This window comes from Maniola hyperantus, chromosome 5, assembly GCF_902806685.2.
Source record: "Maniola hyperantus chromosome 5, iAphHyp1.2, whole genome shotgun sequence".
NCBI lineage: Eukaryota > Metazoa > Arthropoda > Insecta > Lepidoptera > Nymphalidae > Maniola > Maniola hyperantus.
The window spans coordinates 5,160,102-5,186,254 of NC_048540.1; the positions used below are offsets into that span (position 1 = coordinate 5,160,102).

General features: G+C 35.7%; 1 protein-coding gene across 4 annotated transcripts in view; it reads right to left on the minus strand.

Annotated features, from left to right (window-relative positions):
• The window catches only part of LOC117982359 (GATA-binding factor C-like), a 152,914-nt gene extending 129,040 nt beyond the window's left edge, over nt 1-23,874 (minus strand). For all 4 annotated transcript variants that reach the window (XM_069498948.1, XM_069498947.1, XM_069498946.1 and 1 more), the window contains exons 1-2: nt 23,572-23,874; nt 6,349-6,771 (exon numbers count right to left, since the gene is read on the minus strand). In XM_069498948.1, coding sequence (XP_069355049.1) covers nt 6,349-6,592 — 244 coding nt within the window. In that variant the 5' untranslated portion in view covers nt 6,593-6,771; nt 23,572-23,874. The remainder of the gene's footprint in view (nt 1-6,348; nt 6,772-23,571) is intronic.
• Nucleotides 23,875-26,153: the final 2,279 nt, after the last annotated feature.

The window sequence follows — 26,153 nt, forward strand, 5'->3', positions numbered from 1 at the left end:
CTGACATTTTTTTATGTTTTTTTCTATTTTCAAGATCACAACCCCTAGCATCTCCTACCTACTTAACTATTTGTTTGTCCACCTCCTATCTATTACCTACTTAGTTAGATAATCATAAAAGACAATAAGACATTTTAAACTCAATCTTTTCTTATTATTTCTAATTCAAAAGTACCTACCTATAATCGCTACAGATCTACCGGGCATGGTCCGATTTACCGTTTCGGAATATTGTTCCTATCGAAATTGTTGTAGAGCAAGCAAGTCAATGGTTTCAAAAACTCTAGGGTATATCTAACCTATAGGTACCTACCTACCTACCCAGTATTAGGTAATACACGCTCTTGGAAATATTTTTCCCATACTCGCCAGACAAAATAAAAGGAGTGAGGGAAACAATAAGACTAATGGGTCCGCGAAGTTGTAGGTAGGTACTTACCTATGATGGGTGAAGTGTAGGTACGAGACGAGACACCGACGGACGGACGGTAGAGCACATTTGAGCAAAAGGAATGTTTACTCAATTTAATTGGTATAGTGATGAGGCCGCCACTTTCATATTCATTTACTTCACCAGACTGAGTAATTGGAAAAATCTAGCCTGTTAAGGGATTGTACGCAAAAAGACAAAGATTCCCAGCCAGTTGGCAGATGGATGGCTAGGGTGACTATACCATTAGTTTCTCTCCGGAATAATCTCCGTATAAAATAAAAGGAAGAGGTGACTGACTGACTGACTGATCTATCAACGCACAGCTCAAACTACTGGACGGATCGGGCTGAAATTTGGCATGCAAATAGCTATTATGACGTAGGCATCCGCTAAAAAAGGATTTTTGAAAATTCAACCCCTGAGGGGTGAAATAGGGGTTTGAAATTTGTGAAGTCCACGCGGACGAAGTTGCGAGCATAAGCTAGTCTCCGTATAAAATGCCCTCATGGAATCCGTCCAGATGACATTCGTTTTTACTCCCCGTAAATAAATAGACCGACGTAACCGATACACCTAGCTCAAAGGATTGCGAAGCTGACGTGGCAATTGAAACATAGTCAAAGAAGTCTTGCTAGAATAACGACCTCGTAACGAAATGCATAGGGTTGGCAGACCCCCCCCCCCCAATACACCAAACGACAGAAGCTATCAAACGAGTCGCATGTTCCTACTTATTTATTCCTTTTTAAGATACGGTAAAAAAAAACTCTAGTAGGTACATATAAACATACAATATCTACCAACCTATACCTAACTCTGCAGGCTTTTAGACAAATCAGTCAATTACCTACATAGTGTTTGAATATTAGGCCCAAGATGTTTGATTAAGATATTAAGTATGTAGGTAGGTACCTACCTACCTAATTATTCATAACTGACTCTGAAAATTTGTAAAAAAGCGTGCTCCCAAATGGATCTATAAGTACTTACTATTACATATTCTGTGTCTATACTCTATAGAGTAGTAGGTACAGTAGAGTCATACCACCTATAATAATCTAGAAATTAAGCTGTATGCTGGCTTAGCTTATACCTATTTAGGAAATTGAGTAATGTCCTGAATTTAGTAAAACAATTGGTTACCCTACCTATAGCTAGAATATATTGATACACCCAGAACTCATAACGCGAGGAGTCAAAAGAATGTGGTTTGGCATCACATTCTTACATGGTATACATACCTACCTACTACCTACCTACCTATTACAATAAATACTAGGAGATAACCAAGAATCTGTTTCCATTAAATAATAAAGGATTTTGATCTTAAGGACACATAAGATTAAGAATAGCAAAAAAAGAATTCTATTTATATACAAAACTAGCTTATGCTCGCGACTTCGTACATTCATGAATGGGTACATTCAAGTCAGTGCAGGTCGCGTCATCGCAAGAGCAAGTTGCAAGCGCAAGGCGTAAAAATTGAGTACACTTGAGCTCGAATGGGACTTTACAAGTCAGTCTACAGCGATAAGTAGGAGTTTCTTATGCGCGCAGGAAAACAAAGACGAAATCGCAGTCAACAACTTGTTATTAAGTTAGGTACTTGTTGTTATATTAGGTACTTATATTAGGATATCTATGAATACCTTTTCTTTTGGTTTAAAAAGCCATCCGTTTTAGTCCAGGGTGGGTAACTAAGTTACTACTAAGTTCACGGTAAGTATTATGTCTTTACTTGTGTCTTGTAACTGGTGTTACATAGTTACAACTTGCCTTATAAAGTGAAGTGTGTAATTAATAATTGTAAATAGCAAAATAATATTATTTATCGCATAACAAATAAGCTTCTGTTATGAAGTTTAACAGCTAGTTAATTAGTTGTTGGTTCACCTGCTATACTTATCCATCTATAAAATTTATTCATCTTTTATAATACTTAAATGGGTTTTGGCTAGACTGCAATATGCCTTATTTTACAAAAGCCGGCCAAGTGTGAGTCAGGCTCGCGCACCGAGCGTTTCATACTACAGTCGTATTTTTTCAACATTTTTCACCAAAAATCAAAAACTATGATGCCTAAAAATAAATAAAAATCTGTTTTAAAATCCTCAAGTGAAGCCCTTTAATATGATACCCCACTTGATAAGATAGTTATCTTACTTTGAAAATAGAAAACACTAATTATTAGTTCATGACCACAATTTAATTATTTTTTTGTGTGAAGTAACTACGAATTCACGGTTTTAAGATTTTTGCCCTTATGTCTGCTATAAGCCCTACCTACCTGCCAAAATTCATGATTCTTGGTCAACGGGAAGTACCCAGTAGGTTTCTCGACAGACAGACAGCCAGACAACAAAGTGATCCTATAGGTAAGGGTTCCTTTTTTCCTTTTGAAGTACGGAACCCTAAAAATATCAAATTCCATAAGCATGTGATCCTGATAGCCTAGTGGGTAAGACGTCGACTCCATCGACCATTACTTATTCGGGACCCACTTCAACTTTTCGGAGGTAAGTATGTGCGTTTTAGGCAATTAAATGACACTTGCTTAAACGGTGAAGAAAAATATCGTGAGGAAACCTGCTGCTCGATTGCAGTAGAATGAAAGCTACAATGTATCTGCCAATCCGCACTTGGTCAGTGTGGTAGACTAAGGCAGAGACTCTGGCTCTGTAGTGAGCCGGCGATGGGTTGTTCATGATGTTGATGATACAGAGGTAGGTACAGAGCAGTCATGTTTTTTTTGTTTTTCTTTTGTCATCAGATTTTGATTTATCTATTTAAACATCTTTAGGCATGCAGAAGAGAAAAAAGTTTTAGTCGGCCTACATCTAGCATAGGATAGGTAAGCAGAAGCTTAAGAGCGTGAGCAGTGAATTTTTTTTTATTTAAAGAATATTAGCCATGTCAAATGACTAATATTCTCCTTTCCTCTCCAACTAAGCGTCAGGCTTGTGCTAGGAGTAGGTACGACAATAATGCAACGGGCGGGGTTTGAAACTTTGAACCGTCGACCTTTCGATTTGCAGTCCACTCCTTTACCGGTTGAGCTATTGAGGCTCATGAAAATATAATTTTAATAGGTATTAGGGAGCATTAAATTAGCTCAGATAGTATTTCACGTTCCAAGAAGTTCACAGTCTAGTCGGGAATCTCGGTCGGCGTGTGATAAATAATTTTATCCGCGCCATCAATCGCGTCACCAAACAATAAATTATTGGATGAGCGTCAAATCGACTTGCCTGTAGATCGGGTTACAACTCAGCCTACTAAGTAGGAAGAGATATTCCAAATTATAATTGTATGCTCCAGTCATTTATTAATAAATTAGATGATGCCCGTCCCGACTTCGTCCGCGTGGATTTAGTTTTTTAATTCCCGTGGGAACTCTTTGATTTTCTGGGATAAAAAGTAGCCTATGTCCTTCCCCGGGATGCAATCTATTTCTGTACTAAATTTCGTCAAAATCGGTTGAACAGATGAGCCGTGACAGATAGACAGACAGATAGACACACTTTCGCATTCATAATATTAGTATGAATAAGTTTATACCTACCTACGCACATTGAAATCAGCATAGATAAATTTTCCTGCCTCAAAACAAATCTTTCCATTAATTTTTTTTTTGGATTCCATGTTGTTCAGTAGGTACGAGGACCTACGAGTAGGTAGGTATAGTCCGTACAAAATTACTCCTCACGCGCCGTTTTAACTCTATGGGTCAACTGTCATGTCAAAAGTATGGTTCACCAGGCGACGCGCAGGAGTGCCGCTGGGTTTTAATGGGTAGGTATTCCGGTCGCCTCTCGGCCGGCGAGTCCCACATACCTTCCCTCCAGTTGGTTGGCTGGCTGGTTAGCTGGCTGGCTTCCAGGAGGAGGGGATGCGTAAACGCATTTCCCATCGTTAAAAAAAAAGTCCTGGTAGATAAATTAGGACTGTAAACTTTATTAGTGTAGACTTGGAGCTTTTTCTGAAGACGAGGAATGATAATAAGTATTATAACTTAGTATACCTATTGTATTTTTGCATTTTTTAACCTATGTAATACGATGAACGTAATATGCTCAAGAATAAAGAGTATAAAAATAAAGCATTACAGTTTATTAAATAAATAAAGTTAATACAATTATGCGGTGGCCGCGAGGTCGAGCCGCGAGCCGCTCGTAAAATGTTTTAAGTGAAAACGATCCGCGTTGTCATCGCACCGAGTTTATACACACCTCAGTCAACTTAAAAATATGTTTTATTGCCCTTTTTAACAGCCAGAAAGTCGACAGGACAAAGCGCACATACTTAAATAAAACAACAAAACTGCTCGCAAGCGTTAAGTGAAATTCAATAGAGTTTTCAAATGCAAACGGGTTTTTCCAATTTTCAGTGGCGTAAATGAACAACGCGTAAAGAGATGAGGATCAATGTTTTACGTAATTTTATAGTACCCGATCGAGTCGCCCGCTGCCGTCGACAAATGAATTTACCAAATTTAGATATAATCAAAAGCGACAAGGAGCCGCATCGTGACTGTGGACATAACACGATAAGGGACTGGGTTTACAAACAGGCTAAAATTTTTGTTGGTCGAGGACGTACATAAAGTATGGGGCATTACTGCTGTGAACGCGACAAAATCGATTCCGAGTTCCGATTCCACGAAGTGACACAGTTTCTTAAGTGTCACATCACTACCGACACACCGCTTAATAAATTAAAGGGCAAAGGCCGCATGCCAATCTAGCCTTTAAGGACCACGCTATAGACGTGTTTCGTCCGCCTTCGGATGAGTAGTTAATTTATAAAAAAGAGCCACCTGTCTCCACGAAAAACTTTATAGCGACCATAAAATTTAAACCTCAAAAGACAAAAACAAAAAGTATGGAACGATTTTTTCTTTTACGGTCGAGACCCATTTTAGATCGTGTTTACCTAAGCTGTCACCTCACAGAATGGCGATTTTGACTGGTCGAAGCCGGTGAATTAATTGTGGAGGTTTTGGAGATATCGTCTGATGCGCGATAAGATTTGGCGGAGCTGCCGACCGTCCCGCTCCGCAATTTGGTTTTAATACTGACGGTTTCCTCTGCGGAATACGATCGCGCTTAACATATTTAATTGTTACGACTCTTAGTTCTGCTAAGTTTCTCTGACTTAGTTTAAAATAAATTGATGTTATTTATGGCAGTAAAACTACGTTATTTTTTTTGATTTAAAATTAGACAAAAATACAAACCTGCCATGTATTATAGCAACACAATTAAAGTCTGCGAAATGACTCAATTTGCAAAATTGGCACCCGACAAAATGCACTAAAATCTGACCTCATATGCATGATTTATAATATGAAACCGTAGTGTGAAAACAAATTTTTGCTAATAATAACTAGGTATATTCGTCACCGTAACAAATTTTAAAGTTTAGAATCTAAATCTAATCGCAAAGTAATATAATGCTATCAGCATTACCACAGCCTAAAGAGATACTTCATGCAATCTGTCGATGTGGAGACGTCTGGAGAAAGAAATCATGCGGGGTCACAGGGGTGAGACGGGAGAGTAATTTTACCGACCGTCAGAATAAACTTTAATTATTTTTAGTGGTGGATCAATCGTTTCAGTATTTAGGTGATAGGTGAAGCCGGCTTGTTTGCAAATATCAAGGGCGTCGTTCCAGGTCTAGGTCGCACTGGCAAGGCAATGATGTGACTGCGATTAAAACAAACACGTAAATAATTATGGAGGTGGTCGTTCAGGTGATGTGGCTACTCTCATAATGTTTAAACGAGTTTATTTTAGCGGAATCATTTTTGCGTTTCCGTCGCATTTGCATTGCCAGTATAGATACGGCCTTGGCATTACTATTTACTATTTACGCTGTGGCATTACTATGTGAAAATAGGAGAATGAACTTACCATGCGAGCCGACCGCCGGCGAGTAAGGGGCGTGCATCTGCTGGTGGTAGTAGCGGGCGCGACTATGGTGGCTGCCCTCCAGCGGCGAGTGGAAGAAGCCGTCCCCGTTGGCCTCGACGTCGCCGCCGGCCGGGCTGCCGTTCACGCGGCTGTCGTACCAGCGCTGCTGCAACGCCCCGCCCGCCCCCGCGCCCGCTCCGCCCTCGCTCATGTCCATGACCGCCGCTCCGACCTCACAAACCATGCATCGTTTTTTACACACGCACTTTAAGTCCGCACCCCTATCCGCATTTCAAGAGTCAAGCGCCGAGGAGTAGCTCCGCAGTACCGTCGTCCCAGTTATCGAGTGCCGGCCGGGCTCAGTCTTGACGTCATCGAGACGACCTCACGTTCACACGACACTCGACCGATTCATACCCGTATCTGCAAAGACGGATAGCGATTAACAAATTAAAATAAAATCCACTAATATTATTAGGTACGTGCGTGGCGGGCTATTTTCATAACATCAAAGAAAAAATCAGTAAAATAATAAGTCGGTATTATGTCAAAAAAGAGACAATCAATTAAGATAAAAATGGTGCGCTATCGAAAGACGTCCGTGATATCGATACGCTCCCAATTTGATTAACTGATACCAAACAACACTCGATACGGCTGCGATAACGTGTAACCGCGCATTAAGCGTTGTTGGCCAACCGAGTACTGATTTTTATTACTAAGTACTATACTCACTAGATATCTCTACTTTGTATCTAGTTACCAGTAAAAAGCATGGATTTTGACACGCTTTAACCGACTTTAAAAAAAAGGTGTCATGTAGGTATTCCATCCCGTCCATCCGTATGTGTATATGATGTCTACGATTATTTCAAAGACCATTGAACCGCTTTTGATACCTATTATTTTTACAATCACAAGTATACCTAAGTCTCTTTTACTTTGTCTTATCTTAAGAGGAGTTTATTCGTAGTGCACTCTAAACAAACGAAGTTTAGCTCTGATACGAACCAAAGTCTCTATTAATAAGGGATCTATCTGGGATCTGCCTTGTGTACATAACACTCATCATCATCATGATCATCCCATCACCGGCTCACTACAGAGCACGGGTCTCCTCTCAGAGTGAGAAGGGTTTTGGCCATACTTAGTCTACCACGCTAGCCATGTGCGGATTGGTAGACTTCACATACCTTTGAGAACATTATGGAGAACTCTCAGGCATGCCGGTTTCCTCACGATGTTTTCCTTCACCGTTAAAGCAAGTGATATTTAATTAATTAAAATGCACATAACTCCGAAAAGTTAGGAGTGCATGCCCGGGATAGAACCCCCGACCTCCGATTAGAAGGCGGACGTCCTATCAACTAGGCTATCACAGCTTCAGTACATAACATTATTTCCATATTTTTTGTCCATATTCTATTTAAATAAAGGCATATTCTTTGTAAGAGCGTGTCGCGTATAAAATACCTTTAGAGGTAGGCAGATTCTCTGAAATAAGTCGTACTATAGGTGTGCAGAAACGAATCGCGAATTAGTAACTAGGTAGGTATAGTACGCGACAGGTCAAGTTGGTAATCGGGAAGGGAACACCCCGCACACCCGTACAGCCCCTGCGCTTACCTGGTGTAGGTGAGCGCGGGTGACGTGCGGGTGTGCGGGGCGTCCCCCCCACCGCCATTTGTATCTAGTTACCAGGATTTTGACACGCTTTAACCGACTTGAAAAAAAGGTGTCATGTAGGTATTCCATCCCGTCCATCCGTATGTGTATATGATGTACCTACCTACGCGATTATTTCAAAGACCATTGAACCGCTTTTGATACCTTATTTTTACAATCGCAAGTAAGTCTCTTTTACTATGTCCGCGATTATTTCAAAGACCATTGAACCCCTTTTGATACCTATTTTTACAATCGATCGCCATTAATTCAACCTGTCGCGGACCACTACTTATTTTATTCAATTTCTAGAGGATTCATTCGATGAATTTGTTCGCGATGATTTATAGGTATTTTGCTCCTATTGTAATAATATGTTAGAAATACTTAGATAAGAGATAAGTAACATGTTTGCGTTATTAGGGCGTGCACACACTACTATTTCAGTATTTTATTAATAAAAAAACGGAACCCTTATAGGATCGCTCATGTTATCTGTATGTCATAGCCAATTCGGTCCGAATCCACTGGACCAAATAAGTTGAAATTTGTTACAAATACTATGAATTCCTGTGACACAAGTCACAAACACGGGTCGAATTAGAATCAGCCCTTTCACTTGATATGTCACACTCACACGGTGTCTGTAGTAGGTACAGTATGCAAAATTGTGTGAAAAAGTGACGCCATTATCAAAATTTATTTAGGTAAAGTATTTATGTCACATGCCCGAGTGTAAGTTAAATAAATTTATATGTAGGTACCTAACCAATCTTTCAACTTAAGTAGAGTAGGAGTAATTTGGCTGTGATAGACGGATAGACACACATAATATTAGGTACGAGTGATCCCGAAACCGAACACGGAACCCTACAAAACTGCTCATAATACAGGTATAGGTAGGTAGGTACCATATCCGCCTGATAATAATTGTAAAACTAAACGATTACTGGCACTTACGCTCGCCTCTATTAATTTATTTGTCTTTAGATTAGATAAGCCAGAAATCCGATTCGATAACATCTACTTACCTATAGATTGTATCGAAGCTAATGTCCAAATTAATACTGCACGATACGTAATGAACGATTCAAATCACTGCCAATTTAAGTGCTTACTGCAAATCCTTTACAACTTGCAAAATACACTTCATCAAAATATATTTTTTTTCCTATATTATAAAAAATAACCTTTAGTATTTTTTTCTATAGTTATACCTACTCTGCCTTCTGGCTCCTGATTTAACCATTATTAACGCCAGAATCTGGTATTATAAGTAGGCAAATCACAACAGTCAAGGGTATAGGTAGGTAAAACACACATATAATTTCCCGATTGACTTATTTGTTTCCTATTCTGTCTCTAGGTAATAAGTAGGTACGTCTTTCTTTTATAGCCCTGCCCTGTAACCCAACATCAATCCAATCTGCTCCGAAAATACCTACAGGACTATACTATTCTAATTTCTACTATTCTATATACCTTACCTACCTACATACCTATCACTTTGTAAAAATGATTTACTTTATTTTAAAGATTTTATTTAAAGTGAGTTGGGCATTTCAGTTATTCTTGCCATTTTTTTCGCAGCTAGGTAAGACAAACTAAGGTCAAGTAGGTAAGTAGTTATGATTGGAGGCGCGTAGCAAAGTCAAGAAGATACGGTAAGTAAGTAGGTACTTGTTAGATAAAAGTCAAGTGTGTAACGTAACAATATGCAATGATAAAACCAATCTTAAACCATAACAATTATCTACTAGATCTTTGGGTAAGCCCACAGCGTAGAGCCACATGTGTGCGGGACTTTTTTTTAAAAAATCTAGATGATGCCCGCGACTTCGTCTGTGTGGATTTGGGTTTGTAAAAACCCGTGGGAACTCTCTGATATTCCGGGATAAAAAGTGGCCTATGCTCTTCCTCAGGATACCTATAGGGTAACTCTGTACCAAATTTCATCAAAATCGGTAATACTTTTGGGCAGCAAGCAGACAAACAGACAGACACACTGTCGCATTTACTTATAATATTAAAGTATGAATAAATAAAAATTGAAAAACTGACAGCAACCCTTGTCCTTCAATCCCGTCGCAATGGTGCAACGGATTGATGCACTTATAGATAAAGACCTGGAGAGTGACATAGGCTACTTTTCATCCCGGAAAATCAAAGAGTTCCCACGGGATTTTTAAAAACCTACCTAATTCCACGCAGACGAAGTCGCGGGCATCAGCTATAGTCTCTACTTACATTTTTTTAATAAAATATAGCCTATGTCACTCAGTACATATATATAATGTTGCTTTCTACTGGTGAAAGAATTTTAAATCAGTTCAGTAGTTCCAGAGATTACCTACTTCCTACAAACAAACTTACAAACTTTGCATCTTTATAATATTAGTAGGTACCTATATTGTACCTTATTTATTTATTTACAAACAACGTTTTGGTCATTTCGAATAGGTTACCTAGGTACATTTTTGATAAAACATTACTTCGATCGATCACCAAATATTGAAATTAAATCTTGGCTACTGGTATTTGATTAAGATGGGGATTAGATTTATGATTAGATTCTATGATCTAGATTTCCGATCAATGATCCTCAAAAAATACTGCTTATATCATTTATCAATCTAAACGACTAAACATCCTAAACGACGTTCAATCACCTCACATCAATTTTTCTTCTCATTCTGAGAGGAGACCCGTGCTCTGTAGAGAGCCGGCGATGGGTTGATCATGATGATAATGACATCAATTTTTATCCAGTAAAATAAGAAACGAGTACCTATGTCGATTTTGCTTACTTTCCTAATGAAATTAAGCGGTAAATTGTTTTAGGGAGATATGGAATAGAATCTATGAATTAGAGCTAACATTAGTAAAACAACAAGAAAGTGAAAGATAAGTAGGTACCTATTTAAATAAAAACAAATAGTTAACATGAAGATTTAGAACTAGACTCAGTTTAAGTTCCTAGTTCAAACTATGTAGAAATTAATTAATAAATCAGAGTTTAGGTAAGTACCTAAATATTTATTACATTTAATACAGAGCAAATAATTCTGAGAAACCGGCTTTTATATTTACATATTTAATTTTTATTTTAATAAGGAATCTCATGCAAAAACATATTTTGTCATAATAGACCTACCTAGTCGTTCACCATAGCCGAGAAAATAATAGCCTACACTTAATCTCTTTTAAATAGTAGAGTTTCAATACAAAATCTGTTCTGTGAATGTAGCTTTTTTACGCCCAGTTTACTTGAAAAGTTGCACTAGAGTCTGTGAATACAAAACAGATACTCACCAATTCGATAAACCAGCATAGGTACTATGGCATATCACAACCGTTAAAGCCGCTATCTGACCATCGACTGAAAAAATCAGCTCGCAGATAATAAAAAGAAATCACACATTTATCGCAAATTGCGTCTATTTCGTATGATTTCCTCACACACACTACACACACACACACACAAGCGTTCACACACACTGTTGTAATTTTATTATTGTATAATATACCTACATTTATTCCAAATCTATTCTGTTAAAATAGTTTTAATTATAATTTTAAGTAATCTCTTTTGGCCTTCTGTTATAACTAGATTTAAATTTAAATAATAATTATGTATTTACGCTGTTGATTACTTTCAAGTGAGTTACGCAAACAGGATGGTACTTACCAAGAGATGACGGGAGGCGCAAGAAGCACACACAAAGCATTTGTCGCAAGCAGCAAGAGTTGGACGCATCGGGAGCATCGAAGTAATGCTGTTGAGATGACATCAGCAATGGCCAGCACTCATGTTTCGAGCTCGATTCTCGGCAAGGGCAATCGTAGCCTAGAAGGTAACTATTCTCGGCCGAAACCTCCTACTAGGAGAATAGTTACCTTCCTACCTGTAAAGACACACCGCCAAGCGATGTAGCGTTCCGGTACGATGCTGTATTGAAACTTGACACGTATTATGGTTATGCGTTTAAACTATCTCGTAACGAAAAGAGCAGCGTTGGAAGACCCCTCACTAGATGGCCAGACGACATCAAACGAGTCGCAGGGAGCCGCTCGAGCCGCTGGATGGCGGCGGCGCAAGACCGTGACGTGTGGAAGTCCCTACAAGAGACCAGCTATGTCCAGCCGTGGACGTCTATCGGTTAATAATGATGATGATGTTTTACTAAACTGCTATGACCCTTCCAAGTAAGCCCGCTTCAAACTACCTGTTGAATTTTAAAAAACTCGGAATTTTGCTGACTAATTATGAAAGGATTTCTGAAACACCATTCCTATACCTACTGTTACCTAATGATGTGTACCTACCTAATAGGTATGTAAATGTTCCACGTGGAAACCTTGTAGCCTTGTACAGTTCCTTGCACCCATATCGATCACCTAACTGGGTGTTGTGGATCAACTGTACAACCAGTTAACACCGAGTAAATTGAGCTGTTAATGCTTATTTAACAGAGAGCTATAATATTAGAGCAGCTATGTCTCGTAAAATAGGGCGTGGAAAAAACAGTTTTCTTTAAAAAAACATCTTTTGTTCCGAACTGTTTTTTTAAATAAAAAGACATGTTTCAAACATTTGTTTTAAACAATTCCAATCCTGCGTAAAATGGGTTCAAACGGTGTACATTAAAATCAATAGTGCTTTTTGTCATTAGTGGTCTGCGCCTAATTTTATTGGGTTTGTCAACAATATATTGCTATGTTAAAACTTATACCTAATATAATAGTAGGTATCCATCTCTTTCTGTAATAAAATAAAAGTAAAAGAGATAGAGATGATATGCTTAATTTAAAATGTTTATTTAAGTCGCGTTTCCATTATGCAAGTTGCATGTATGTACCTTAAACGGTGGAAATGTAAATCTGCATGTCAGCTACAGGTTGCATGTGAATATGTAGGTATGTAGGTATGTTTTGAACTTGTTAGCAAAACTGTCACTTTCGTGCAATTTTTATGCAAGTGACAAGCGAAACTGACTTAAAACCTCTGCACAACTCTTGCTTGCAAGCGAAACCTTGCATGCGACGTGGAAACTCTGGCAAACAGTTATCTATCTAACTCAAAGTAACTTGCACACAAAATATGTGACGTCATACTTGCAGGTTTAACTTGCATAATGAAAATACGACTTTAGTTTCAATCTTACGTGCTTATAATAAATCGTCAAAAAGTGCCCCTACAATAGTAGGAGCATTTTTTGAAGCAGATGATGAAGTTTGCTACTCCATGGTCCATCTCAATGTTATTCAGTATTTATTTGCAACACTGCAATAACTTATCATAATATACAAGTGTAAACTTATTTATAGCATAATGTATATTAAATTTAACTCCAAATCATTATGTAGATACCTACCTTTATGCTTCATTCGTAATGCCTCTAGGTAGGTAGGATACGTAGTACCTACAAGATCCTTTGAACCGTCAAATAGGATTTATTTGCAAGCTAAATCTTATGTAGCTATATACTATTTAAGTACATATTTTTACCTAAGAACCTATATTAAGATGCTATATAAGTACCTATGTAGTAGGTAAGTCCTACCACTTCAGCCTAGTTTCTAAAAAGAAGAGAAGACACTGATATATTTTATGAAACAAGTTATTTTTTTATCCATTTTATTAAACAATAGTTACAGTACGCGGCCAAAAGTGATCTAGCTGTCTCGGTCGTTGAGACTGACAAAACGTCATATAGGCATGAGTGACAGAGACAATGCTCTACAAAGCTGAAATTTCATTCTAAAGGCCGATGTTCATCACTTTCAGCCGCGTACGTAACTGTAGAGTACCTAAGTACCTACCTATCTAATTTGGGATTCAGAAAACCAAACCAAACTGTTCAAAAGATAGACGTTAGTTTAAGAAACTATAACAACGGTAACTAAAAGTTACCTAATGTAATTTATAGTAAAGCGGCGATAGCCTTGTGGTTAAGACGTCGGCCTCCCAGTCCGTGGGTCTAGGGTTCTCAGACACTCACCTGTAACTTATCTTTGCTTTAATGGTGAAGCAATACATCGTCAGGAAACCTTTATCCTGAGATTTCTCCATAATGTTCTCCAAGGTATAAGATATGTAGTTCAATTTGAATCGAAGTCATAGAAGTTTATGAATACTGTCGTCAATGTCATATCACAAATCACTGTTATAATAAAATAGTAGTTCGAAGTTTGTTATCTGTGATAAGCATAACGACATTGTTACATTTGCTAACCTTGTAGGTATCTACCTATTTGTTGTGTAGTATTTTTCATAATAATTATGCTTATGAAATATTATTTTGTGTAGGTAGACTACTATACCTACTTACTTTAGGCAGCGGCGTGCAGGTCATAGAGGCACAAAGGTGGTGCTTACCCTGATTCGAATAGTTCAATGCTCATTTTTCATCCTGACTGCAAGTAAATAAGAAACTACCTAACTTATACCTACCCTGGAAATAGGCTCTATGCACGCCACTGACTATAGGTAACTACACTTAATCAAAATACTCACAACACGCACGAAACGTTTTGCGTCATCATTCCTCATACACATGGCTAGGGTTTGGAATACTCTTCCACGATCTGTGTTTCCTACCAATTACAACCCGGGTATCTTTAAAACAAGAGTGAATAGCAACTTCTAGGTAAACGCGTCCCATCTTAGGCCAAATCATCACTTTCCATCAGGTGTGATTCTGGTCAAGCGTTTACCTATAATGAATTTTTTTTAAAGTACCTATCTACAACGAAGCTAATTTTTTATAGATTAAACTAGCTAATGCTCGCGACTTCGTCCACGTAAACCACAAACCCCTTTTTTACCCTCTTAGGGGTTAAATTTTCAATTTGGCTTGGATTTAGGTTTTAAAAGTCCCGTGACTTTTAAAACCGTCCTTCCGTCTATAATTTTTCGGTATTTACCTCTGTCCTTCCCCGGGATTAAAGCTATATTTGTACCAAATTTCGTCCAGATAGGTTGAGCGGAAGGGCCGTGAAAGGCTAGCAGACACACAGACATACTTTCGCATTTACAACATTAAGTAGTAGGTAGGTATATAGATATTAGTATGGATATAGAATATAGATACATTATATTAAGTAAGTAAATTATAAAATGTATATATAACTACCTAATGAATTTTTACGACTAGGTAGCCACATAACAGTTTCTATACACGAACAACCGTCGTATTTCAGAAAACACCAATAACCACACCATCAATCGAGCATTATCAAACAAGTTATAACAAACATGATGTTACACCCGGACGGTTATCAGTACTTATTAAGATTAGACTAACTCCCAATTAAGATAATTGATTCCTCCGCCGCCGGTTAGGCCCAAAAAAACATGTCCGACACAATCTCTACCTTTTATCGGATGTGATGCCATACGTCCCTAACTTTACAAAAGGTCTCTTAAAAATACTCAATGTATTTCGTACTTACTTAAATGTTTTAATAACTCAAGATCATTATTTTAATTGTCAATTATCAATTTCCTATCTACTCTTACATTTTAACTATTTTATTTTTGTAAAAAAAGAAGATAACTACCTAGGTAGGTATCTTTGAGAAAATCTATCGCAAAAAAAATAAGTTAAATATTGAAATATAATTAATGAATCTATGTAATTAATTTTATCGATACAAAACAAACATTTAAGTAGCTAAAAATAATAAAGGTATTTTAATGCTAACATCTCGAAACAAAGATTATAAAGCTTTCTAAAACTATAATGCGTCTAAAAGATAAGTTACAACTTGTTTTTTAATTTGGTTATAAGGTTCCGTATAGTAAGTAATATTATGGTTTTTTTATTATCTAATTAAAACATTATTATCAATATTTTCTTGAAAGAATTAATGTAGAAAAAAATTAAAGTAGTAGGTATCTATCTAGGTAGGTACCTAATAGTACGAAATATAAGTACCTGGTATTTATTCTAATAGGTAGGTATATAGTTCAAAAGATCAAGCGGGGAACTCAAATAAGGTACTTGCACCCAATAAGGACCACTTTTATTAAAATGCTTGTAATTATTTAATTTATCTAAATATATAAAAGGAAAAGGTGACTGACGGACTGACTGATTGATCTATCAACGCACAGCTCAAACTACTGGACGGATTGGGCTGAAATTGGGCATACCTACAGATAGCTATTACGACGTAGGCATCCGCTAAGAAGGGATTTTTGAAAATTCAATCCCAATTCAAAAAAAATTGAAATTTATGTGAGGCGCGGACGAAGTCGCGAGCATAAGCTAGTTGATCTATAAAATTGTAACCAGTGTACTAAAGAGTTAAATTTTGTAAAGATCTTATAGGTACATGGTGGAAAAAGTAATCCGCTTTCTTTGTTTACCTACTGTTAAAAAAGCAATTTTAAAAAGTTATGTTTGCCAAATTAGGCACCCGACTTCCTAATAAGGACCACAATAAAATTGATTGAATTTTCATTATTTTATAAGATTATTACTTTTCATGTAAAGTAGTTATTATATAGGTAATGACTAAGTAATATCACATTGCAAGCAAATACATACAAATAGTGCAGAAACTTAGATGTGGGCCTTACCTACCTAAGTATTTTATTTTATTTTATTTTTTAATAGATATAGCGAGCAAACGAGCAGGCGGGTCACCTGATGTTATGTATTTTATTTTTTCAGTATATAATAACACTTTCTTTAGCTAGTACCTATTTACTTGTCGGATATGTAGCTATGTTTTAGGCCAGGTCTAAGGGCCGGCTCTTAATACGAGCCCCTATGGTGATCCTTATTAGGATAACGACATCGTGGCAAAGAATCACATTTTGTAGCAAAAACCGTAAGTAAAACAATGTACTTAGTTCCCTTTGCGTTCTACTTTTCAATAACTGAAATCTAATTTTCTATTTAAAAAAACACACTTTTTTCACTAATTAAGGCGTAGGTACCTGTTTTATAAACACTATGTTCTAACCGTTACATGACACAAATTACTTAGTGGTTTCTATCAAGATGGTGGCGCCCAAGCGAGATGGCATGGTTGCATTTTGTCTATGAGTGGTACAGCACATTGCAATATGACAAGTGAGAGTTTTTTACAGTGGCCGGCCCTTATTGGGTGCAAGTGTTTTATTTAAGTTATATTATATTGCACCTACCTGCTTAGTTTTGCGGTGCCAAATAAAAGGAATTGTTTTTAAGATTTATAGATTGATCATTTAAACAAAATTAGTTATTCATTTTTGTCTCTTTCCAAACTACGAAACCCTCGGTGAGCAAGACTGACTCGTACTTGGCCGGTTATATCTTTTATTTGTTTGTAACGTTCATTTGTTAGGATATTACAACTAGGTCTTGAATACAAGAAAGTAGGAAAGTTTTAAAAGATTATAAGAATAAAATATAACAATCACCAAATGGTGGTTTTTATATAAACTACCGAACTCTAAGCCGTTTCCAACTAATCTTGGAGCAGAGTGGCCCACTCATACCCGACGTTAAATTGATAGGGTTTGATCGATGCACTCCAAAACGACAAGATGCAATAAATTATTGAAACTCCTTTATACCTACGTTTAAAACTAAATCGATTGCTTATCTAACAGTTTAAATATTCATTAAAGGATATTAATTACTTGTAACTTCATAAACAATAAAACAATTTGATCCCAGTTGATTTTCATGCGCCCATTAAGTATACCTATTATATCCAGATCTGAACGATTTTAATATAAAATCGTTTATTAAAATAATCTCCTTTTATTTTGTACTAAGTAGCTACACTATTGGTATGTAGGTACTTACGTAAATAAATTTTTATTTCAAAGATATTACAAAACTCCAGAAAGGCAAGGCTCATACAATTGTACCTATTTTAAAAACTGAAGACAAATTCGTACGCTCGTGAGTCTCATATATATCTATATCTACCTAGGTAGGCACGCGTAGTGGCAATAGACTACATAGATATGGCGGTGGGACTTAAGCACCTTTTGATTTGACACCTCAAGTATATGAACTACAAAAAAACCGGCCAAGTGCGAGTCAGGCTCGCGCAATGAGGGTTTCGTACTGCAGTCGTATTTTTTGCGACATTTTGCACGATAATTCAAAAACTATGATGCATAAAAATAAATAAAAATCTATTTTAGAATGTACAGGTGAAGACCTTTCATATTATACCCCACTTGATATAGTCACTCGCTTCGAAAGTTGAAAATACTAATTATTAGTTCATGACCACAATTTAATTTTTTTTGTGTGATCTAACTCTAAATTCACGGTTTTCAGATTTTTCCCCAAATGTCAGCTATAAGATCTACCTACCTGCCAAATTTCATGATTCTAGGTCAACGGGAAGTAAGTACCTACCCTGTACGTTTCTTGACAGACAGACTGACAGACAGACAACAAAGTGATCCTATAAGGGTTCCGTTTTTCCTTTTGAGGTACGGAACCCTAAAAAGGCATGCCGTTACCGGGTTGCTTAGTTTAAAGATTGTGTTAAACGAGGTAGGTAAGTACTCCTAATAAAGTCCTATAAAATAGTAGGTCACAAAGTAGGTCTCTACTCTCTACCTACCTACTATTTATAAGCAGTAACAAATAACCACATTTTAATATACAATAATAGCAATTATGTATGTAGCTACAAGATGTTAACGCTTATCTATCATCAATTTTGCAAAGATATTACCTATATGTAAACCTTTATATTATGTAAAGATAAAATTCATGAATTTATTCATTAGATGTCATACAAGCCATAGATGTTTATCTTCATAGGTGTCAATTATTATGGTTCTATTGAATTCATCAATTTGTGTCTAATCCAATAATCATATGTTATCAGTTCGTCCTTGACAGGTTATAGCAACAGACTTGCACCTGCTTCATGGTTGTAATCATGATGAAAATATTATATATTGTATCACCAAGGAATAGGTACTTAACTGTTTTCTTTTTGCATATAAATTATGTCTATCATAATATTATCGGAATCTAAAGTTAACTAAAAATTAATTTAATTCAGTACTTATAAGTATTATTAGTAAGTAGTAGGTAAGGTATGCACCTAAGTATATTATTTTCTACTTTATGTATTTTATTTGCCACAAATTCTTATTAGGTATATTAATATCTGATTGTTAAACACAATTATTAAAATCTGATCGTCTGCTTTTTACAAGTACATAGCTATAGATATGTCAATTTTTTATTTTTTACTGATGGACAAACAGGATATAGCTCCTTCATGTGTATGTCCGGCGGAAATGTGTACATACGTAACGCACACAAATACAGCTTATCGAAGGTTAATCGATGGCAGCGTTTGCGCATCTCGGACCGCATTCAAATTTCGAACGACTGTCATGGCAACCGAACGCAACGTCCGAAAACTGAATGATACGAATACTGTGTTTTTGACATTGATTTGTTGATACCTACTTTTATTTAACTGTAACACGGCTTTGAGCTCCTGGTAGCCTTATGTTATGAGACCAAAAAAGCCTTATGCAAAATGCCTACTTACTTGACTAAAAGATTTATGTAATAGGTACAGTACGCGACCGAAAATAATGTAGGTACATACATCGGCCTTTAGAATGAAATTTTGGCTTTGTAGAGCGTTGTCTCTGTCACTCGTACATATGTGACGTATTGTCGGTCTAAATGACAGGGACAACGCTTTATAAATCTATCTTCTTCTAAATGTCAATGTACATTACTTTCTGCCGCGTACTGTATATCCTTCCCTCAACGGTAATTAATACAGCAATAAAAATTAAAACCTTTCCTTTTTTCTTCATTTTTAAGGTTGCCAACTGGAACCTATTACTAAGCCTCAACTGCCCGTCCGTTTGTCTGTCTGTCAGCGGGCTGAATGTAAATACCTACCTACTTAGGTAGAAAGTCGAAATTTTCACAGAATGTGTAGGTATTTCATTTCTATTGCCGCTATAACAAAAAAAATGTAAAATTTAAAAATGGCTGTTATGTAATTTAAAAAATGGTTATTTCTTGTACGCAATTGTACGGTACGAAACATGTGCGAGTCCGACTCTCATTTGACTGGTTTTTTAACAATTCTCTAATTGTAAAATATAAAGCTATACACTACAGGTACCTACTACACTACCTACATACCTATACTTACCTACCTACTAACTAAAAGATAACTAAGAAATAATTAAAATTTTAGTACGCTCAAAATAAAAACTAGGAACTTTTCCTGATGAATTTTCTTACAGCAATAATAAGTATGAGATCATACCGATTCTGAACGCAAAAGTTACGAAAATACCTGCATGAATTTTCCAAGCGACGGACAATAATTTTATGCAGGTAGGTACTTAATAAAATAAATTAGACAAAATAATTAGAATTTAATAATTTTAAACCAAATATCACTTGTAGCTACTTGATTATGTTTGATGTGTGGTTTAGTCAAATCAGTTTTTAACTGTTACTATGTGATTGACTTTTAAAATAATTATTATTAGGTACCTAACTTACTTTGCTAACGAATTTTCTGACAAGCAATTATGGGGTAATATTGAATTTAATAAAATACATACTTAAAATAAATTATCACAGGTCCCCGTTGAAGTCTTTTGTATGGAAATTTTGTAAAATCAGCTTTGACCTGCTATGACTAGTTTTTAAATAATTAGTACCTACCTAATTTAGATACTTAGGTACTTTTACTAGCAAATTTTCTCACAAGCAATACCCGTGGTCATACTCATTCTGTACGCTGATGCTATGAAAATAGATGAATTTTCCACGCGACAAAGTATTAGGTATATTTTTGAGTAAAATAAATAAAATAAATTGGGCAAAATAATATACCTAAGTAATAATGTCTACTAGAGTAAGTTTTTTTAATAATTGAAAAACATACTTACAGGTATTCGTTTAAGTCTAATGTTACCTTACTGAAATTCAATAATTTTAGATGCTATTTACAAGCGTGATTTAAAAAAAATAGTTTTCCTTAAGAACTTTCTCACAACAATACCTACTATGAGGACTGAGGTTAAACTCATTCTGAACGCAAAATTTATGAAAATACTTAGGATTAATTTTCTAAGTACCTAACGAACAGTATTTACCTACCTACAAAATAAATACAATAAATTGTGAAAAATAATTTTATTAAAATTTATTAAGTTTCAAGTAGGTACAGGTGCTCGTTGAAGTCTAATGTTTGGAGATTTAATAAAATCAGCTTTTAACTGCTACTAATTAGATAGGTAGGTACCTACTTGATTGACTTCCAAAACTTTAAGCAATGACATCTCTTTATAGCTTCACCATCTAATCTACCTATAGTACGCGACAGGTCGAAATTATAGTCGGGGAGGGAACGCCCTGCACACCCACACAGCCCCCGCGTTAACCCGGTGCGGGTGAGCGTGGGTGTGCGGGGCGTCCCCCCGCCTCATACCCCCATTGGTATCTCAACCTGTCGCAGACTATAGGTAGGTAAATACCTATGCAAGTATAGTTATAATATAGGTACCTAAGCATGAGTCGCGTGCACAGGGTATGCATTTTCGGTAATAACGAGTAAATACCTACTAAGTAAGTACCTATAGATACATTTCAAATAAGAAGACACTCGTCCTTCGGCAATATCACTCCGTAACTCGACCAGCAACTAGTATTACTTATCTATCGTTTGATTTAAATTGACTGATTTTATTATTGAGAAAATACCTACATAAAAATATTAAATATATTCAAAATGTCAGGGTAAGCAGTGCCTTTTTGCATTGATGAAGTGTACGCCACTGCTAAGCATAGCCTATATAATTATAGTACCTGTACTGTACCTGTTATTATGTAGGTACCTACACATGTAGGTAACATTTCAAGAAACTAATCAAATAAAAGTAAAACATGAAAAAAATGTAAATATATAACTAATTCATCATTAAATAATAAAACACGTATTAATTAAGATTTAGTTTGCTAATTGGCAATTCAGTGCTATAAAATTGGATTTTAAACAAATCACTACAGAATTTTAAATGTCCACTATGTTACGGTACCTACCTACCTACCTACCTACCAATTTCGGTGGGAATCAAAAAGGTAGTAAAACTTATTGTTTAATTAGTTCCTTATCTAGAAAACTTGTCTTAATTCAATATGTCTAGGATTACATTATAAAATAATAATTGGTTATTTATGTAACGGATTTATGTAACATTTTACAGAAATACCTAATTTTATGACTATAAAATTTATTCAACAGATTATATTATTGGATCAGATACCAACTAGTTTACAATCTTAATGACATGCAAACCATTCAAATCTGAGAAATAATTTATCGATCAAAAACTACCTACGCATACTACAGAATAAAGAAATATACAAGTTCACTATGATAAGGATGATCTTGAAAAAATTACGTACTGCACAATCACATCATTGTTACTGAAATACTCTGATTTCAATTCAAAATCATACCTACTACCTATTACAGTTGGAAGATATTTTAATTTACAAAAAATATGTACCTACTAGGTACCTACTTAGGTAGTTATATCAGTAAGGAATATCCAATTAAATTAGTGAATTTTTAAAAAAATATGTTGATTTATATAAAATATACCTACTAAGTATATAAGTACCTATATACCTACCTACCTACTTACCCAAAAGTAAAACATAATTATACATAACTACATAAAAATTCTAACCTATGGCTTAGCAATTTATAAGTAGTAGGTATAGATATAGGTATATATACCTATCTTTACCACACGACCTATTTTATAATTTTTATGATAGTATTTTACCTACACTTTGGGTTATAGGTACCTACGGGTATTGTTAATCATATTTATATACCTAATACATACATAATTATAATATATATCCTATATACGTATATTATATTCATAACAATATATTATATCATATTTGTTAGATAGGTTTATTATTACAAATTGATACTATAGGTATATATAAATAGATTTAAAAGAATAATATTATGCAATGTTATTGTTTATTTAGTTACTTTTCGAGTAAACTATTCAAAACATTCTGATATGATTTTTATCAGTTAGCAAAAAGACGATTCGATATGTCGTATTCAGATCCCGACGGATAATTTTGTAGAGCTCTTGTATGACTCTACGTTTCTAACTTCATATAACTACCATATTGGTTATTTTTGATTGTATCTTAATATTATCCATCATTTCTTCTCGATTTTACTCTATATTTATTAATTTTTATATATTATTAATAATTATTTTAGACCTTATAATTATTATTACCCTACTCTTACTTTACTTGGAAAGGATGAAAAATTTAACAGAAATATTGGCAAGTTTTTGTTAAGGCTTTAAGAAATACCTATGTCCTATATATTTCCATTGCTTATGATTGTTTCTGTTCTCTAACTCACATAGAGTTAAAAATATATATAGATACCAGCTGGCTCTACATTTGTATAGCTTTGATGGGTGCTGTTTTATTTACTCCAGTTTTTCTAATAAAAGACTAACATACAATTAATTTGGGAAAATGAAGGTACCTTGAATGTCCTCGTCAGATGAATATCACAGTTATATCGTTCACTATCACTTTTATTCACTGAATAATCATAACACACTGAAATCATATGCTCCATTCCGTCAAGTCCATTTTAGTAACGCAACAGCACAGGTCACAATGCATAAATATTTTGCTTTTTTGATCAGGAGATATTAGGTAGGTTAGTGAGATGTAGATGTTTAGATAATGGTGTTTTGAATGAGAGTAGTTTGATAGTTCATTGCGCAGGCGCGGCGCGGCGTTATAAAGCGACCGCACGTGAAGCGGCGTCGTTGGGACGCAACCCGACACTAAACCCGTCGTATGACTTTTTGTACAAACGCGCGCAATCGGCCGTCCTCGGTTGCACTCGGCTCCGCCGATTGCCGCTCGGATATTTCTGCAATGCCATTGGTGGAAATCTACGTCGGGCGGCCAACGAGGGCGTGACTATACTACGTGATGGGAGTGTTCTCTTTTTAAATTTTCTTTTTCTCTTTTTGGGCGGGCGTACAGTGGTGTGCGTCAGTCGACGCTCTCGCGCCGCGAGTGATGGATGGCAGGAGAGGAACAATGGAGGCGATTTTTATTATATGTTGTTATGAATAACGCTAGGCCGTCGCGTCGGCTCAGCAATACCTATTTGAGATTAATTGCCAATAATTCACTGAATATTGTTATAAGCTATAGAAATCTCGTTTTAAGTATATAACTTTAGAGTAGGTAGGCCTACTCTTGCCTTATAAGACGAACAACTTTCTTACTGAAGCTAAGTACCTAGGTGTTCAGGATTGTTCGTTCTCTAAGTTTAATGTTTTTTTTTTTTTATAGATTTATAAATATTGAAGTAACCTACCTAATAGCTACACACACAACACAATATAATAAACACAACACAACACAATGTAATAGGTACACAGCAGTGGCGTGCAGGTCATAGAGGCATAAATGCACTGCTTACCCCAGTTGTAATGGCTCAATGCATATTTTTCATTATGACCTGCCAGTAAATAGGTTCCTACCTAACTAATGCTTACCCTGGCTTCAAACACTGTGCATGCCACTGGTACACAGTGGCATAGAGCATAGAGCTATATCAAAAATAAATGAGCCTTTTAAATAAATTAAATGAAAACGGTGCAAATGGACATGAAATTTTACAGACATTGTAAGGCATTGTCTTCAATATGTGTCAATAAATATAAAAAGATTTATTAACTAGGTAGTTAATAAATCAATGGGTGAAAGAAAGAAAATAGAAATCGGTTCTGTAGTTCCAGAGATTCCCCCCTACAAACAAACTTTACGACATTACCTCTTTATAATATTATAGTATAGATTTCTAGCTTAACTTAATATGTGATCTAAGTTACTTATTAGGTAGGTAGGAAGAGTCAGGATGCCGATTATGAGACACCATTTTTGTTATTGGCCATAAAAATATATAATTGGACTAATGACTATGAAAATTGCAATATTCGATAGGGCATTTAATGAGGTTTATCTATAAAAGACCATTTTGTACTGAGTATGATGCTTTTTTTATTATAACAGATAATGTCAGAAAATTCAGAAATTACGTCTCCGGTAAAAAGTCTCATTTAATTGGTTTGAGTATAGATTTAGAGGAAAAGGAAAAAATAAATTCAAATTTAACTTTTATCGGCGATGTTAATTACGTACATAGGTATTTCATAGATATAATCTTTCACAGACTCAACTTAATCACAGTGATTTTTAAATGGCATTAAACAGTATCAAAAATCAACTTATTACGATAAAATTAAAAGTATCTATTAAATCTCAAATTTAAAAAATACAAAGAACACAAAAATTGACCAATATTAACTTCTCTACAATACCCATGACTCCACTCTGACCAGCCTTGACATCTAGCCTATCTTTCTCCTATCCTGTCTTCTGTAAATCTTCCGCTACAGTAAGTATGGCTATTCATAGTCACATAATTCATAATCACTGCTGCTGTCTACAAGATCATGTAAGATCTAGAAAATCTAAAAAAGCTATTTTTGAATAGTCATATTTTTATATACTATCCTAATATAAGATATCTCATTTAAGGAGCCCCCACGTGTCTCATGTTAGGAAAACATCTACATTCAACAAAATGGCTGCTTATTATTTTTTGGCAAAGAAAATGTAACAAAACTGCAACTGCCTGTTAAAATTAATCTTATAATTTGATACAATGACTATAAATTGAAATCATTTAGTGCAGTTATCAAGTTGTGACATGCCTTGTAAACATTTGATGTCCAAACTCTAGTTTTGTGGTTCCGTAAAAACCCACGTGTACACAACTTAACTTCGCCTCAGACTGGAAAGCAGTAAGACACGTTTCGATCTGTTGCCGCGCGGCTTCTAACGACAGTAAAGCCAAATAGCGGCGGTGATTAGTTACGCCAAAACCTCACTATCTCATATTTGGCAACCATCTCATATTCGGCATCCTGACCCTACTATTCGGAACAAAATCACTTAGTAGGTAAGTGAAAAAATCGAAACTGGTAAATTTTGAGTCAAATTTGCATACGTATTATATTATATCAAAATACGTATCTA